Raw genomic sequence first — 15,705 nt, 5'->3', positions numbered from 1 at the left:
AAAGGTCGCTAGTGCTGGGAATGAAGATTAGTAATAACTATACTACTACTAATATTTAGATAGTGATCATTTAATATTTCAGATCTTGAAAAATCCTTCATAGCCTTTTCATCGTAACCATTCAATTAGATGTTTTTTAAGAATTTAAACAAAAATTCATTCACTTTTTTTATGTAAAAAATTATTCATAATTCCTTTAAAAATGCAATCATCCTTTTTGAAAAAATCCTAAATTTTTCATCACCCTTTCCTTTAAAAAAAGATGAAAATGCCAACCCAATAAAAGCTAGTCATTCAAACATAAACCCAGATCATTTCAAGCTGACAACCCAAGAATGTTTCATTCTCTAGGCTCAAGAATTAATTGAACCAATCTTCTCTCCATAGTCATGTGAAACATTTTATGTCAATAAAAGTTCAGAATAAGTTTGTAAAAAATTAAAATTGGTGATTAATTACAAGTCTCTTAACATTTTCCTTGCAGATGACAAGTTTTTCCTTCAAGATATAAAACTTTGTTTGCAAATTTATCAAATGGAAAAGTCTTCTTAAAGTTTCACTTGAAAACAGGATTCTGGCAATTAGGTATACATCCATAAGATAGATTCAAAACGGTGTTTTGCATCCCTCAACATCATTTTCAGTGGACAATTATACCTTTTGGATTAAAAATTTCTCCTTCACTATTTCAAAAAGCAATGACAAAGATATTTACTTCTATTCTTGATAATGCATTGATTTACATTGATAATATCTTACTATTCTTCCCAGATGTCATATCTGATACACATTTATTGGATAAGTTTTAACAGATTGTTCAATAGTATAGTTGGTTCAGTGCACCTCTTATTAGAAAAAAAGCCAATCCAAATATGAGTTTAGAGCATAGGAAGTAGTGCATTTCGAAACAAGCGAAGTAAAGACCTCTCTCTTTATCCCTGTCAACTTGCATTATTGATTGCTATGAAGGAATTCTCCTTTCAATAGGCTCAAAGAAGATGAATAATGGAATATAGACAATTCGATAGGAATCAGGAGAGAAAATCTTTCATGAGAGAGGGACGAGAAAACCCGTATTCCTATGATTTAAACAAGAGGTGATGCATACAAAACTGACATAGATGACATAAAAAGACATATAGCATTTTTAGAATTGTTAATTGAAAAAAAGTACCCGTAGAGTTGCTCTTGGGTTGGATGGAGGAAAGTAGGTCTTTAGTGGCATTCGTTCGTTGTACCCTAGTTCTTTATAAGCAGCACCACCTATCCTATAGAGGGTACTAAACCTTTTGAAAGGGTATGCCATATGGATTCCTATTATCCCATAGGGGTGATAGAAGTTATAGAGATTTCGAAGTGATACAGGAGATAAATCAACTGTACCATTCAACACTTTGAATGGGATAATGCTTTCAGAGAAAAAGATGATCATTGGTGACTCAAAAATTGATTTCTTGGGCATGCATTTGAAATATGGTCAGTACATAGCTCAACCTCACATTACTAAAACATTTGCAGATTTTTTTAATGAAAATCTTTTCAAGAAGCAAGTACAATAATTCTTCGATGTAATCAAATTACATTAGTGAATTCCTCTCATATTTTATACAGTTAACTCATTCATTTAGACAGATGTTAAAGAAAGAATCTCTCAAGTAGTCCCAGAAGTAGACAAAAGTAGTACAGACATTGAAAATAAAAGCGCAATCACTTCTTACTTTAAAGATTCTTTCAGATAGAAAAAAAGATACTGTAGACAAATATAAGTGAACAATTTTGGTAAGCAATCCTTTTAGAAGAAAAAGATGGAACCAGACAGATATATTATTATAAAAGTGGTAGATTCAAAGATTCAAAACTTTATTATCACTCTGCATTAAAAAAAAATTTAGCTGTAAAGTATGAAATCAAAATATTTGAATTTTACCTCATTGAATATCATTTTTTTTGTGGAATTGGATACGTTAACCTTCAATCAAATGCTTAATTTTAAGAAGAAACATATGTCAAATGCATAGTTACTCAAACTTTCTCAATGGTTCTTACGATACTCATTCACCAGCATATATAAAAAACAGGGATAACATCCTCCCAGATATGCTTACTAGACCTCTTCTAAAATCTCGTTCAAACTCCCTGCAGATTATTTCAGTAGGTAGATGATTGTCTAGTTCTCTAGTACATTGAAGATTTTCCAAAATAGGAATGATTCAGTCAGAAATCCAGTCGTGATGCTCCCAAATAAAATATTTCCTGTTTTAATCCAATTATGTATAATTATGTGTGATAGTGCTCTCCAAATGGTTTCCATAAGACTCCAAAGCTGATATTGACGTCTTGCCAACTCACCATCTATTTTAAGTCTACTTTATGTTAATTCTCCTTCATCTTTATGTCTAGTTTATTTTATGTCAAGTCATGTTTACTTTATGTCATATTGTTGATGAGTCATCTTTACTTTTTTAAAGTAATTTTAACTTTATTTCAAGTCTTTTGTAAGGTCATAATTTTAATCATGATTTCGTTCTATTAAGTCAATATTCTTTTACTTTTTTCATGTATAAATTGTAAGCTCTTTTTCCCAAAAGGATCAAGTTTAAGAAAAGTTCAAGAAAGTTTTAACTTTTATAAGTTTCTCCAATCCTATTTTTTCTTGTAAGAAATCCTTCTTTATAAAAAATATGTTTGGCTAAAAACTCTTTTCTCTTTTAGTAATTTCTTCCTCCTTCTTCCATAGTTAAAGTTTCAGCTTTATGAATTCTTCAATTTATTCTATAGTTTGTAGTGATACAAGTTAAGTATACTTTATAATTGCCATAGTATTGCGAATTCTCTACATAAAAAATTCTTATAAAACTGTTAAACAAATCATTGATCAACTCCCTCAACCAAAAAAAAGTTATTGTACCAAGATCATATTAAAATAAATTATTGTAGTGAAAAATATATCTTTATAAAAATCAAGCCATCAGTACGGCGTTAAGTCAAGAAGACATCAAAGTCTTGAACATCGATTATAATATTTTAGTTATATATTTGATTTATAAAATATTTATATTTGATATTATCTTGATAAAATAATCGATCCGTATGATATTAAAATAATATCAAATAATATTATCACAATTCTATCACCTCAAAAGTCCAAAACTGAAACTGTTAGTTACCGTAGTTTTGGTATTAGTACTTGCCACTGTATAGACAAAGAAAAGAAAAAACATAAATATCATGCAATTAATGCCGCTTCCACGAGGATTTGACGTTATGTTGGGAATTTTTCCGTGCTCCCTACGTGTGCTTGTGAAATTAGTTCAGTCCAGTCCAGTACTAACTATAATTGCGGCCTAAATTTCAGAGATTCCTCCACTCCTGCGCGCCATGCCTATTCGTATGCACTAAAATTCACTAGTCTAACCTTGGAACAAAACAAGGAATCTATGCCTTTTATGTTTTCTCAATCATAGATCGATTAGGTTTTGAAGTTTTTGGAAACTCACTCTGCTTTTCCCCTTTTTTTTTTTTTTTTAAGAAATGAAAACAATGCATCTAATCTTAGCATTAATAGAATTTCGAAATTTAAGAAAAAATTAAATTCGAAAAAGTGTACAGGCTGTTAAGCTTACTCATTGATGATTAGCTTAACTGACGAAGGTATGATTCTATTACATCTGTGTTATCCTTGGTTTAGATCATCCCATCTAGGCAGAATTGATATCTGATCATCTGATGGTAAGTCCTTTGCTTTGATGGAAAATTATCATCACATATACACATGCTTTTTTTTTTTTGAACTAAATAACATACATGTATTACTATTAATTATGTGTTATGAAGTAGCATTGATATTTTATGATCGGCTCTGAGCCTGCCTGAGAAACTCGGGAAGAAAATGAAATTAAAAACACACCCACATTGATCTTATGATGGAGAATATAGACATGGTTGGCTGGCTGGCTGGCAAGTGTAGCATGGTGATCAGGGCATCGACAAACATCATGCAATGACATTTCCCCGCTCATAGTCATTGCATATTGGACTGGTTCCCAATAGAGGGAGATAGGAAAGCAGCCAAAATCTGTCAGTCCCGAAATATGGAATGACAATTTACGTGGGTTATTTTTGTTTGTTTATCTCTATCAGTTATATGCTCTCCGAGGTTGTTGAAATGGAGTTATCAAAATGGACCCCCCCCCCCCAAATTTTTGTGGATTTCTCACCGTTTCTTCTTCCTTTTTTTTTTTTTTTTTTCATTTTATTTCCTAATCAGGTTGAAGGATATATAAGTACTAATAATATTCTTGATTAATCAAGTAGGACCGCGTGTGTGTGTGTATGTATATATATAGAGGGTAGGTTAAGCAGAAAACTCCAAAACTTGTATAATTAGCTTTCCTTTTTTGTCATACCTCCTTTTGTAGAAAACTGCAGGTCTGTGTGAATGCTTATATATATTTATTTATTTATTTTTAACGGTATTTGATCCACATAATAACAATAGTTTCATACTTTCTGCCGAAATTAAATAATTTAATTCTCTCAGTCTAAACCATAATCCACAGCTCGAATTCACCTTAGTTCCTACTTACAACTTACTCCTTCCTTGCTCCTTCCACAACTGGTACCAAGTTTTTAAATTAATTTTTTTTTTACAATATGTTTTTAAAATTTATTTATAATGTAAAATCAGATCAAATACATACTCAAATTCATTTCACTATTAGAAACGTAAATAATGTTACTTAGGTTCATTTTGTTTGTTTTTTTCCAATATTTATTTGTTTTAATTACTTATATACACTTTGGGTTTATAAGTGAAAATCTAAAAAATACATTTAAATAAAAACAGGACTATAAATAAAGTATAATAAAAAGTACATGGTTATAATATTTATGTTATCTAATTTTAGTAGAGTCATTATGTTTTTATTTTTTATTTTTTACATTTTACATTTTACATTTATTTAAAGTAAGTTTATAATGCTAGTAGTAGTAGTAGCCTTTAAAAATTAAAGGTATCTTTGGTCCGGTACTTTTATTTTGTTTAAAAAATAAAGAAACATGGGCTTAGGTAAGGTAAGTGTCCAAGGCAAGGCCCATTTACCGTTAATTTAATTCGTATTATTTTCTTCCTTATTTCCAAAACCTGAATTAGCATTTATCTCCTCAATTTATTTCATCTCAATTTCACTTGAAGCTTCTAGACGTTACTTTCTTTTCTTCATCTACAACTTCTGTCCCTCCCTCCCAAAAAAGAAGAAGAAAACCCAAAGAAATCTCTTTTCTTTTTCTTGATGCATCGCATAGATGGTGATTATATTTGACAATAAATCGTTTCGTTGTTTAACAAAGGCCGTTCTTTATCTAGCCTTTGATATTTACTCTTTGAATCCTTAAACAACCCTTAAATGTTTTCCACCTTTCCGTTATATCTCTCTTTTTCCTTAGATCCCTTCCACCTTTGCTCTGCTTAGCGGATATTGGATTCAAGTTGTACTTTTTTTTTTTTTTGGTAAGTATAATGTTAAATATTGTATTGATCTTTTACTGTCAAGTTTAGACATTGACTTTTTTATTACCTGATTTACCTCTCGATTAGTTTTGTTTCAATTCAAGCTCTTTCCTTTTCTGTTCTAATAGCTAAAATAATGCATAAAACTGAAGTGTCAGAGGAATGGAATTTGTGTTTAGCAAAATTTTAACCGTATTAAGCAATGCTTGATATTTTAATTCTTTAATTATGAAAATATTAGTAGCTTAAATCTTGAAAAAAAAAAAAAGTCACTAACTAATATTCAATAAATCTTTTTTCATCTTATTCTTGCTTTTTCTGCGTTTTATTCCTTTCATGATATAAGTTTTCCTTTTCTTTTTTAATAGTCTTTTTCTTTAATCCATAAACAATGTTTTATACTTCTTTTCATTATAGCATTCATGATAAAAATTCTTTATCTTGAGAATAATAACTGTTGGCTTTGGCAATTACCTGTCAAGTATTTATCTACATTATTCTAAATCATGACCGGATCTGTCTTGTAGCTACTAATTTTCAATTGGCTGACACTTTTGGGTTGTTTCTTATTAATTCTTTCAGTCTGTTTGGTGATCAGAAGAATTTCAGTATGTTTTTTTTTTTTTTAATTTTTATTATTTCAATAGTCAGAGTAGTCACCATTGCTTATTGATAATGTATGTGTACTTTCACGTGAACTCTCCTTTTTCAGCTTTATTCTTCTTGTATTACTGTACTCTGTTTGGAAAGATACAGAAAAGAAGAATTGGTGAAACTCTGATAATTACGAGTATATTTTTTGTGCTGCATGTTTTCCATTTCTTTTTAAAGGATAAAATAATTCTATTCAAAATCTAGTTTTTCTTGGCCATGTAAAGGTTTCCTTCGGTTGGCTGATTTATTTTTTTCTTTTTTCTGATGATTTGTTGTGTTTCTTGTAAACATGATCTGTTCCTTTATCTTTCCTGAGATGTTCAGTATGCCCAGGTGATTCAATTTGATTTGACTGGTTATTTGTTCTTGGTTAATGAATTTCCAGCTAACCAGAACATTTGTGGTGACCCAGAGCGATCAAAATCTGAATCCACTCCAACATCTACCGGAGAAACTACACCTAACACTAAAGACATGAATCGCTTAACTGTGAAAACTGAATATTCCTTTTCCAGCTTACTTGAGCTTTCTTCTAACAATGATGTTGAGGGCATTAAGCAATCCATAGAGCAGGATGCTTCTTCAATCGATAAGGTTGGACTTTGGTATAGTCGTAAAAGGGGCTCAAACCAAATAGTTGCAAAGCATAGAACTCCATTAATGGTTGCTGCTATTTATGGTAGTGTTGATGCTGTTAAGCTTATACTGACTCACTCAGCGGCTGATGTCAATCTATCGTGTGACATGGACAAAAGTACTGCCCTTCACTGTGCCACCTCTGGTGGATCTCTTCATGCAGCTGATGTTGTCAAGTTACTTTTATCAGCCGGTGCTGATCCAAATTGCACTGATGCCGTTGGCCACCAACCTGCCGATGTTGTTGTAGTACATCCCAAGCTCCAAAGCATAAGATCTGTTCTGGAAGAACTTCTTTCAGGACAAGTTTCTGATGACTCTTTTGGGGAGCTCAATTTATGGGTATCCATTGATAACTCTACGTCTAGCTCGCCAACTCTTTCTTCTTCACCTGAGAATGGATCACCACCCTGTCTTTCGAATCTAACTTCATCTCCAATGGATTCAAAATTAATTGATATACCCGTTAACACAATAGAGAAGAAGGATTGCTTAGTGGATCCATCTCTCCCCGATATCAAGAACAGCATTTATGCAACTGATGAGTTCCGCATGTTTTCATTCAAGATCCGTCCTTGCTCAAGAGCATACTCCCATGATTGGACAGAGTGTCCATTTGTCCATCCAGGAGAGAATGCACGCAGAAGGGACCCACGTAAGTACCATTACAGCTGTGTGCCTTGCCCTGAATTCAGAAAAGGGGCTTGTAGACATGGGGATAAGTGTGAATATGCTCATGGAGTTTTTGAATGTTGGCTTCATCCAGCACAATACCGGACTCGGCTGTGCAAGGATGGCACAAGTTGCAATAGGCGGGTCTGCTTTTTTGCCCACACAGCAGGCGAACTCCGCCCCCTGTACGTCTCTACTGGCTCTTCACGCTCATCTGCATCTGCTGCCAATGTCATGGACATGGCTGCTGCTATGAGCCTTTTACCTGGTTCACCCTTGTCTGTATCTGCCTTGTCCTCTTCTCCTTTTAATAAGCCCATGTCTCCATCATCTAATGGGATTTCACACTCATCTGCAGCGTGGCCCCAGCCAAATGTTCCAACTCTTAATTTCCCTGGAAGCAACCTCCAATCAAGCCGCCTGAGATGCTCCCTTAATGCTCGAGATATCCCACCTGAGGACTTTGACTTGTTGCCAGATTTTGATGCCCAGCAACATATTCTAAATGACTTAACCTGTTTCTCTCAGTCCTGTAACAGTTCAGTGTCTATAAGTCGTTCTGTTCGGTCTAAAACGTTAACTCCTTCAAACCTTGAAGAGCTATTTTCTGCAGAAATTTCTTCATGTCCTCGATACACTGATCAGACAGTTGCTTCTGCTGTGTGCTCCCCAACCCATAAATCTTCTCTTCTTAATCAATTCCAACAGCAACAGAACATGTTCTCCCCAATCAATACAAGTGTCTTCTCACCCAAAAATGTTGAGCACCCTCTGTTGCAGGCTTCATTTGGTGTTGGGTCTCCTGGAAGAATGTCACCTAGAAGTACTGAGCCAATCTCCCCTATGGCCGCTCGCCTTTCAACATATGTTCAGCTTGAGAAACAACAACAACAGCTACGCAGCCTTAGCTGTAGGGAACTTGGGTCCAATAATCCCATTGGATCTCCTGTGAATTCTTCTTGGTCCAAGTGGGGATCACCTAATGGACAGTTGGATTGGTCAGTCAGTGGATATGAAATGGGTCAATTGCGGAGATCATCATCATTTGAGCTTGGGAACAATGGTGAGGAGCCTGATTTGTCATGGGTCCAATCTCTTGTGAAGGAATCCCCACCTGAAATGATGCAAGAGAAGTTGGCGGTTCCTGTCCCTGGTGGTGCATCATCTGGTGAAGTTCTGAATAATTCTAATTCCCAGAATAATTCTGCAGAACATTCTGTTATAGGAGCTTGGCTTGAGCAGATGCAGCTCGATCAGCTTGTAGTCTAGAGAAACAAAAGTTTTTTTTTTACCTCATCAAGATAGGTACATATTAAGCATGGACCCACAAACAGAGTTACCAAGGTACATATTTTTGTGGGTCTTATGCTAGTGAGAAAGATAGCACTGGGAAATGAAAGTGTGGTAAATGCAGAAAAAAGAAGTGTGGCCTAAAGAGTAGGTGGGAAATTTCTGGGAATTTTATTCATTTTTTATATCATTTATTGTTTAAAGAAGAATTCGGGCAAAAATGTAGGAAGCCTTTAGCTGGGCTAATATTAAGCAATCGAGCCTAGGTTCTGGTCTTTCTCTTCCATCATATCTGAATTAGGATTACTTTTTACCTCAGTTTTCATTTTAGAGGGTAGCTACATGTAAAGACTTTGTATCTTTTTGATGTCTCATATTACTTTATTTTGCATTGGTGAATTAGTGAAGAAAGAATTCTGAGGGAGAGCATAGGTGATTCTTTTTTATATGATGTAGAAGATCGTGCATTTTATTAGAAAAGCATGCATTTTGTAGGATCATATGAAGGATGAGAGTCCGCTATGCGTTTCCTTTGGATGATGTAAAGTAAAACCGAATTAAAGTTTCAATACCTTTATTTTTTTTTTGTTCTATACACTTCAACTTTCTCATTCATTCATTTTGCTCCCTTTTCTCATACTCTCTTGATGGTTGATTCTGATTCGTGTAATTTATTCAAGTATGGGGGTCTGTGATGCGGTGGTTCCCCTCTTTAGGATGGGGATTGGTTGAGTGGATATTTTTGGATTCTTACAATCTTTCTTGAGAAGATCATGAAATGTGGAATTTGGGATGGAATTTGTAGGGTGCAAGGGATATTTTTCCTTGAAAAAGGAATGTGGATCCAACTTTCTAAAGATCTCTTTTAGGGGAGTGCATGGGATGATGTACCTCTGAATGATGCAAACCACCCACCCCATAAAAAGTAAAGTAGGTGGGTTGGTCTTTAGTGGAGTCAGAAAATAAATGGTTGTGTTTCTACTAATTTCTTCATTGAAAGAGATCTGTGGGGGCATGTGGTAAACTCCTAGGGCATTGCCTTAAGAAGTCGGTTGGTTTGCTTAGTTTGCAAGTTTAATTAATGGTTTGGTTTAAAGTATCATCATCAAATGTACCATAGATATATGGATAATCAAATTCGTAACAGAGGATGCTACCATAAACGAAAGATGCCTCTTTTAGGGATCAAATGTAGCGCACATGATTACTTGGTAATCAAGCTTCATTATTTTAAACATTGGGTCATGATAAGGTCCATAGAAATGGGTTATCTGCCTGCTTAGTCATTAGGTTTTAGAGTTACATGAATATATGATATACGGTATACCCTGCATTACAGATCTTTAGAGGCTTGCCTATGGTTCAGCTGACATTGTCGTTTCTGGTCGGATTAACCGCTTTTAGAAACTGGATTTATAAGGAGCCAAATTAGGATATCTTTAGGTTTGTTTTATCTTCACATGCACTCAGGCGGATAAACACATAGACATACCTATGAAAAAGAAAAAGATAAAGAAGTGAGAAACATCGTTTTTGTAAATAGAATCCAGGTCTTTAAGCTTATTAGGAGTAATAAATGAATGATGTGCAATTCGGACGGTCCGCTGGAGCAATAATTATGGTAGAAATATCTAATAAATGAATGATGGTGAACTTGTGGGCTGTAGTTGTACTATCTATGGACGAATGTGGAGTAGGGCTTGTTTTGCACTTTCACGTTCAGGTTTAGTTGCGTTGAACAACAGAAGTACAGAGCAGTGAGGAGTTCCATGGCAGTAGGATTATCAAAAGGGAGTACTTGCTGTTTTTCGGAGTATTTAAAGTTGAGGTGCTTTGGTTTTCTAAGGCATCTCCGAAGTTTTTGTGTCTGATTTTGCGGAACTATCTTCTATATATTTGCTCTGTTTTTGGGTTTTAGGATGGCCGGTTGTGAATTTTTCAGACACCGATTAGCAGCGGCCGACGATGGTGAACGTCAGCCAGCCGGGAATCCAACGCCAAAATCTGAGTTTTGTGGTTAGGGAGCAAGTGTGAGTTTAGAGAGAGGAGTGGATGGAAAAATGAATGGAAGAAGAAAGAGAAAAGAGCTGACTTGAGATGAGAAAGCGATTTCAGTAGTTTATATGATTAAAAAAAAATTGTCAAAGTTATTTTGTAAATTGTTTAATTTATAAATCCAACTCTTATACCCTTCTAAAAAGGGGGTAATTAAGAAAAAAAAACATCTAATAATTTGTTAGAAAGGAACGAACCACCATCATGCAAACGACAAGGAAGCAATATAGTTGCATAAACCAGAAATATTAACAAAACAATAATGACTTCTTGGAATTCCAAATCCTATGGCATGGATCGATTTCTTAGGAAGCGCCAAGGTCCAGTTCCAGTCCCCATCCTGCAATATTATGTACAGCAGCACTTTGGATCAAATTCAAAGAGATACAAACAAATTAATATTATATATTACAAAAAAAGTTGTAATTACATATGCTTCAGAGTCATCGTTTGATGCATAAATTAAGGATGAAATGATAACATGATATGTGGAATAAGAACTAGGGTTTTACCTCCAAACACCAGCTAAGCATCGCAGAGCCATGTAAATGGTTAATGCAACCCAGATTCCTATAAAACCGTTGCTTTTGTAGAGAAGGAATAATGCTGCAATGCTCGCTCCAGCTACTAATACCTGAAGAAACAAGAAAAAAAAAAAATTATATATATATTTATTTATTTGAAGAGAGCTCAGAAAGTACTGAAAGATTTTATATGTTATATATATATATCCTCTGTTACCATGGAGTAAGCTGTGTATGCAAAGTCAGATGCTCCGAAGTTGACACCGTCAAAAACGAAAGCTATTGAGTTGATTGGCTGTGTAGCTGCTACAAACTGATGGGTGGAGAGAGACATATATATATATATATATTCAGTTGATTAAGAAGGATCATTTATAGAAAGTAATTACAACATATATATATATAGTTAAATTAATATATGGAGCTTGTAGATACATCAACAATTAATTACCGGTACTCCTATACTGATAAGGTGCAGAACGCTAGCATCTTTCGAAAAGATTCCTGACCCAAAGTACAAACCAACTCCAACAACAATAGCAAGCCCCACACCAAGGACAAAACTCATCTGAAAAACTCAAACCTTTTAAGAATTAGAGCTCGCTCATCTGAAAATTTTAGGTTGCATTTGATTTTAATTAACCATGTCCACACTCCACAATGTGGATAGCTAGTTGATTCAATTACATGTATACAGGATGAATTGTGGGGCATTCCATAGAACTTGACCTCATATATCGTACCTGCAATACCCGAGATGCCGCCGCTGTCACCTTCCTGTAGTCCTTCTCAGCAAATGCACAAGCAAGAATTGCCTAAATGTGGGCCAGGAGGACAACATTACATATAGGTTAATCAGCCAATTAACGTTCCCATTCATCAACACAGATGTGATTACAATCAAACTTATAATAACAAGAACATGTCTAGGTTTTAGTTTGTATATTTTTCTCAACTTCATATCACGGTTTAATCTTTTCTACTTGCATATGCAATTTCATGTCAAGTGCCCATTTAAGGATGACTTTCACATTCTATGAAGTAATAATTATGATCAAATAATTACAAGAACACTGTTCCATATTTACATTTTTTTTTTGGTTAAAAAAATGGTAATAGATTTTTACCTGTCCAGCAACAGCTAGACCATCAGCAAGAAGAGATGATGTCATCCAGACCTGTAAGCAAATCTGAAATGCGGCCATAGGCGTTGAACCAAGCCGAGCAGCCATTGATGCTGCCAATGTCACACAGAATGTGACTGCTATTACTCTTGCTAATAATAGAAAACCTGTAAGTATTGTTAGACCAGAGTCAAGGGCATTAACTAGTTATGTATTCTTATAGATGGGCAACTAGTTTAAATGAGACCAAAAATAAAGTTTTAACAGAAGTGAGAATTATATGGTTGAAGTTTAGACGCCATAACCAGCGTTTTAGAAAAAACTAAACTCCAAAGCTGTTGGATGCTCTTTATTTGTTCAACTATTGTAGTACTGATATAGTGGTAATAATTAAGCCCCTTACCATTTTTAAGAAATTTTCCAAATTGCAGGTCTTCCATATTTGGAGGTAAAAGATTAACTTGTTTCATTAACCTCCACAAGAGGATAACCGAAATCAAATACCTGCAACGATCATTAGCCATTAGAGACATAACTAAATGTATAGAATTTAAAAACAAGATTGTCAAATTAGAGCAAAACAATCTACTTACTGAGAAAGGACATGTGCTATGGCTGCACCACTGACTCCTAGTCGTAAGGCAAAGATAAATATTGGGTCCAAAATGATATTTGTTAGGTCTCCTGCAACTATTGTAATGGGAAAAAAAAACAGGTGTAAGGTGAAACGGTTTTAGTATATCTTAAGTAGCAGTAACAGTTACAATTACTACTACTAAAAAAATATTCCACGTTAAAACTCTGCGTACCAGTAGCATATAAAGGTGTTTTTGTATCCTTAAATCCCCGGAAAATCCCCTGCATGGCCAAAGAGAGAAGAACTGCAGGAGCGCCTAGTGATCTCAAAGTCAAGTACTTTAGTGCTGGCTTTAGCATAGGGGAATTCTGTTCAATAAAATTGGATTTACTTAGTTACCGTTTCAAGCATCATTTCGATATTCCTCTGTAACAGCTCGTTAATTCAAAATAGAAATTTAGTGTATATAAGGTGATAACTGACAAAAGATGAACCGAATAGATTTGAAAGTTAACAGTGTTTGTGATGCGCGCTGATACTTACATGTTTGACACCCATAACACGCAGGAGAGTTTTTGCTCCAAATACAAGGAATATAGCTTGCAGGAGACCAAGTATTGAACCAAGAATCAATGCTGTTGACGCTGAAGGGATATGTCTTTTCCCCTTTTTCACTTCAATATTTTCAGTTTTGCTAGCAATTTCAGAGGAGGACTTGCATGTACTTGTGTTTGAACCTAACAAAGAGATCGCCAATCAAATTGTCTTATTACTGGAGACTCAGGACAATATAACACGTTGCACGCTCCAAGATTACCTCAAAAAAAAGTTTTTTTAAATGGATCATCTATTCTAGCCCTTAACATATCAGAGAGAGAGAGAGAGAGAGAGAGAGAGAGAGAATTATATACCATCCTCTGGCTCTTTCGTATTGGTAATTCTAGCTGCACCCTTTTCCAAGTTCTCAGGCACTACATCTTCTGTCGTCAACTCTTTCATTTCATTGTTTTTGTGCCTACTCTTCTCCAGATCCTCACATTTTGCCGCTTCAGGGCTAATTTTTCCAAGAGTATCTTCTTCAGCAACAAAAGAAGTTGTTATGCTAACCAGCGGGAAAATGGTAATCCTTGATGCTTGATTGAATATAGCAATAGAAACTCCTACAGCAGCTAGCTCCACGGGTCCTACACATATAAGACGCAAAATTTGCTTCAAGAGAATGATCAACAGAAAAAATATAGGAAGATGAACGAAGTAGATAAAGCATAGACAGCAGGTTTGAACTTTGAACATATGCTGCAACAGTCCGTCTAGAAATGAGGCCCTTAGTTCTCATGCTGTCATCCTAATAACTGCAGGTACCCATGAATCTATAGAAAGAGCATAGGATATGAGAGCAGACCTATACGGCCAATGAATGCCGTGTCAATTAGAGAAGCGATGGGATCAGCAGCTAAGGCCAAGGCAGCGGGGAATGCGATCCTTAGTATCTCCAGGCCAAGTGAATCCATTTTGAAGACAAGCCTAAAGTAAATTAGGGACCAAAAATTAGCCAAATAACATGAAAGGTTTCTCCCTTGAGATTTCAACGAACATTATATGAAACACTAAAGAGAAGACAGCACCTAAACAATGAAATTACCATTGTGAAACATATTAATTTATAATCCATTAATACCAGATCTAAAGTACCTCGACATCTGTTACACAGCAATGCGAAAGCAGAAGGTTGATACTGTACCTTGCATCTTTGAAGAGGACAAAAACTGGTATTCCCCACAGGCTCCAGTTGCTCTCAGGTGGGTGTATAATACCATTCTCAGCCATGATACTCAGTGCCAATCAACCTCAAGTTTAAACTGCCAATACAAGACTAGTGATGCTTATGGTGCCACCGTGAAATTTCGACTTCTTATTATAAGCGAATTTAAGGCTCTTATTCTGCAGATTGCATGGTAATTGATATTAAAATTACGACTATTATTTAAAACTATTAAAACTTATGGTGATAACCAAAGCTGCAGGCAGCCTTGCACAGAGTAAGAGGTAGTGAATCAAATGTCAGTGCTGAGAAATATATCCATGAGTCTCAGCTCAAGAGATTTCCTATCACTACCAAAATGAAATAGATCGATGGTTACAGATATCGAAAGGGAAGCACGCCTATAGGCTAAGTTAAATAAGCGAATAATCTGTGACCGCACTTGCCTGCGAAACACACAATACGTACCATGAGCCGAATTCATAAACATTGCCACATCAGCTTTTACGATATTGACCATATCTTCTTCCCCCACATACATGCTCCCCCAACCAAATCACTCATTAATTTTCTTACTGAATTCAAGGATCTAAAAGTACTTCAATTTTGGCAGTTTGATCTTCATATACTTCAATTTCTAAACCTTGGATAATTGATATTGAAATTGGCGTTCAGAGTTTTAAGTTTGTAGTATTAAAATATTAAGAATGGTTTTCTTTTTTTAAAAAAATTGTTTAAAAAGTCACCTGGACATTTATTACGAAGGCACATTGACGATGTCAATGTACGTAATAAAACAAAAACATTAGAAGAAACATGTGTCGTATCCAATGCAACAGTATATGAACGAAACCTCCCTCGGTTGTTCACGTCCTTGATAACATTATAACCAGAGTCTACAA

The 15,705-nt window shown here is 35.0% G+C and overlaps 2 protein-coding genes across 3 annotated transcripts; one reads left to right on the top strand and one right to left on the bottom strand.

The window, feature by feature from the left end:
* Window positions 1–5,199: 5,199 nt before the first annotated feature.
* LOC111313677 (zinc finger CCCH domain-containing protein 30-like) lies at window positions 5,200–9,376 on the top strand. Of its 2 annotated transcripts, none has more exons than XM_022914342.2 (2): window positions 5,200–5,509; window positions 6,576–9,376. In XM_022914342.2, exon 2 carries the CDS (start codon window positions 6,638–6,640, stop codon window positions 8,738–8,740), a length of 2,103 nt encoding a protein of 700 aa, XP_022770077.2. In that variant the 5' UTR covers window positions 5,200–5,509; window positions 6,576–6,637; the 3' UTR covers window positions 8,741–9,376. The 2 variants fall into 2 exon arrangements, with proteins under 2 accessions (XP_022770077.2, XP_022770076.2); XM_022914341.2 differs by having other exon boundaries at window positions 6,549–9,376.
* A 251-nt stretch (window positions 9,377–9,627) lies between these two features.
* LOC111313243 (protein DETOXIFICATION 43-like) lies at window positions 9,628–14,871 on the bottom strand. The gene is made up of 13 exons (XM_022913906.2): window positions 14,783–14,871; window positions 14,444–14,565; window positions 13,953–14,225; window positions 13,585–13,778; window positions 13,274–13,409; window positions 13,058–13,154; window positions 12,868–12,968; window positions 12,468–12,631; window positions 12,084–12,155; window positions 11,792–11,908; window positions 11,558–11,653; window positions 11,329–11,450; window positions 9,628–11,156 (listed from the first exon to the last, which is right to left on the bottom strand). Exons 1-13 carry the CDS (start codon window positions 14,866–14,868, stop codon window positions 11,102–11,104), a joined length of 1,635 nt encoding a protein of 544 aa, XP_022769641.1. The 5' UTR covers window positions 14,869–14,871; the 3' UTR covers window positions 9,628–11,101.
* Window positions 14,872–15,705: the final 834 nt, after the last annotated feature.

This window comes from Durio zibethinus, chromosome 23, assembly GCF_047325235.1.
Source record: "Durio zibethinus cultivar Kanyao isolate XHJ-2024 chromosome 23, ASM4732523v1, whole genome shotgun sequence".
Lineage (NCBI taxonomy): Eukaryota > Viridiplantae > Streptophyta > Magnoliopsida > Malvales > Malvaceae > Durio > Durio zibethinus.
The sequence above is the reverse complement of the archived record's forward strand: the minus strand, read 5'-3'. Positions and strand labels throughout refer to the sequence as shown.

Bases quoted from the DNA above. Each gene is read 5' to 3' on its own strand.
- LOC111313677 (XM_022914342.2), top strand. From the start codon at position 6,638: ATGAATCGCTTAACTGTGAAAACTGAATATTCCTTTTCCAGCTTACTT.
- LOC111313243 (XM_022913906.2), bottom strand. From the start codon at position 14,868: ATGGCTGAGAATGGTATTATACACCCACCTGAGAGCAACTGGAGCCTG. The intron at 13,155-13,273 runs GTACGCAGAGTT...CCATTACAATAG, and splicing joins AACACCTTTATATGCTACTG to TTGCAGGAGACCTAACAAAT. The intron at 12,969-13,057 runs GTAAGTAGATTG...TGATCGTTGCAG, and splicing joins ATAGCACATGTCCTTTCTCA to GTATTTGATTTCGGTTATCC.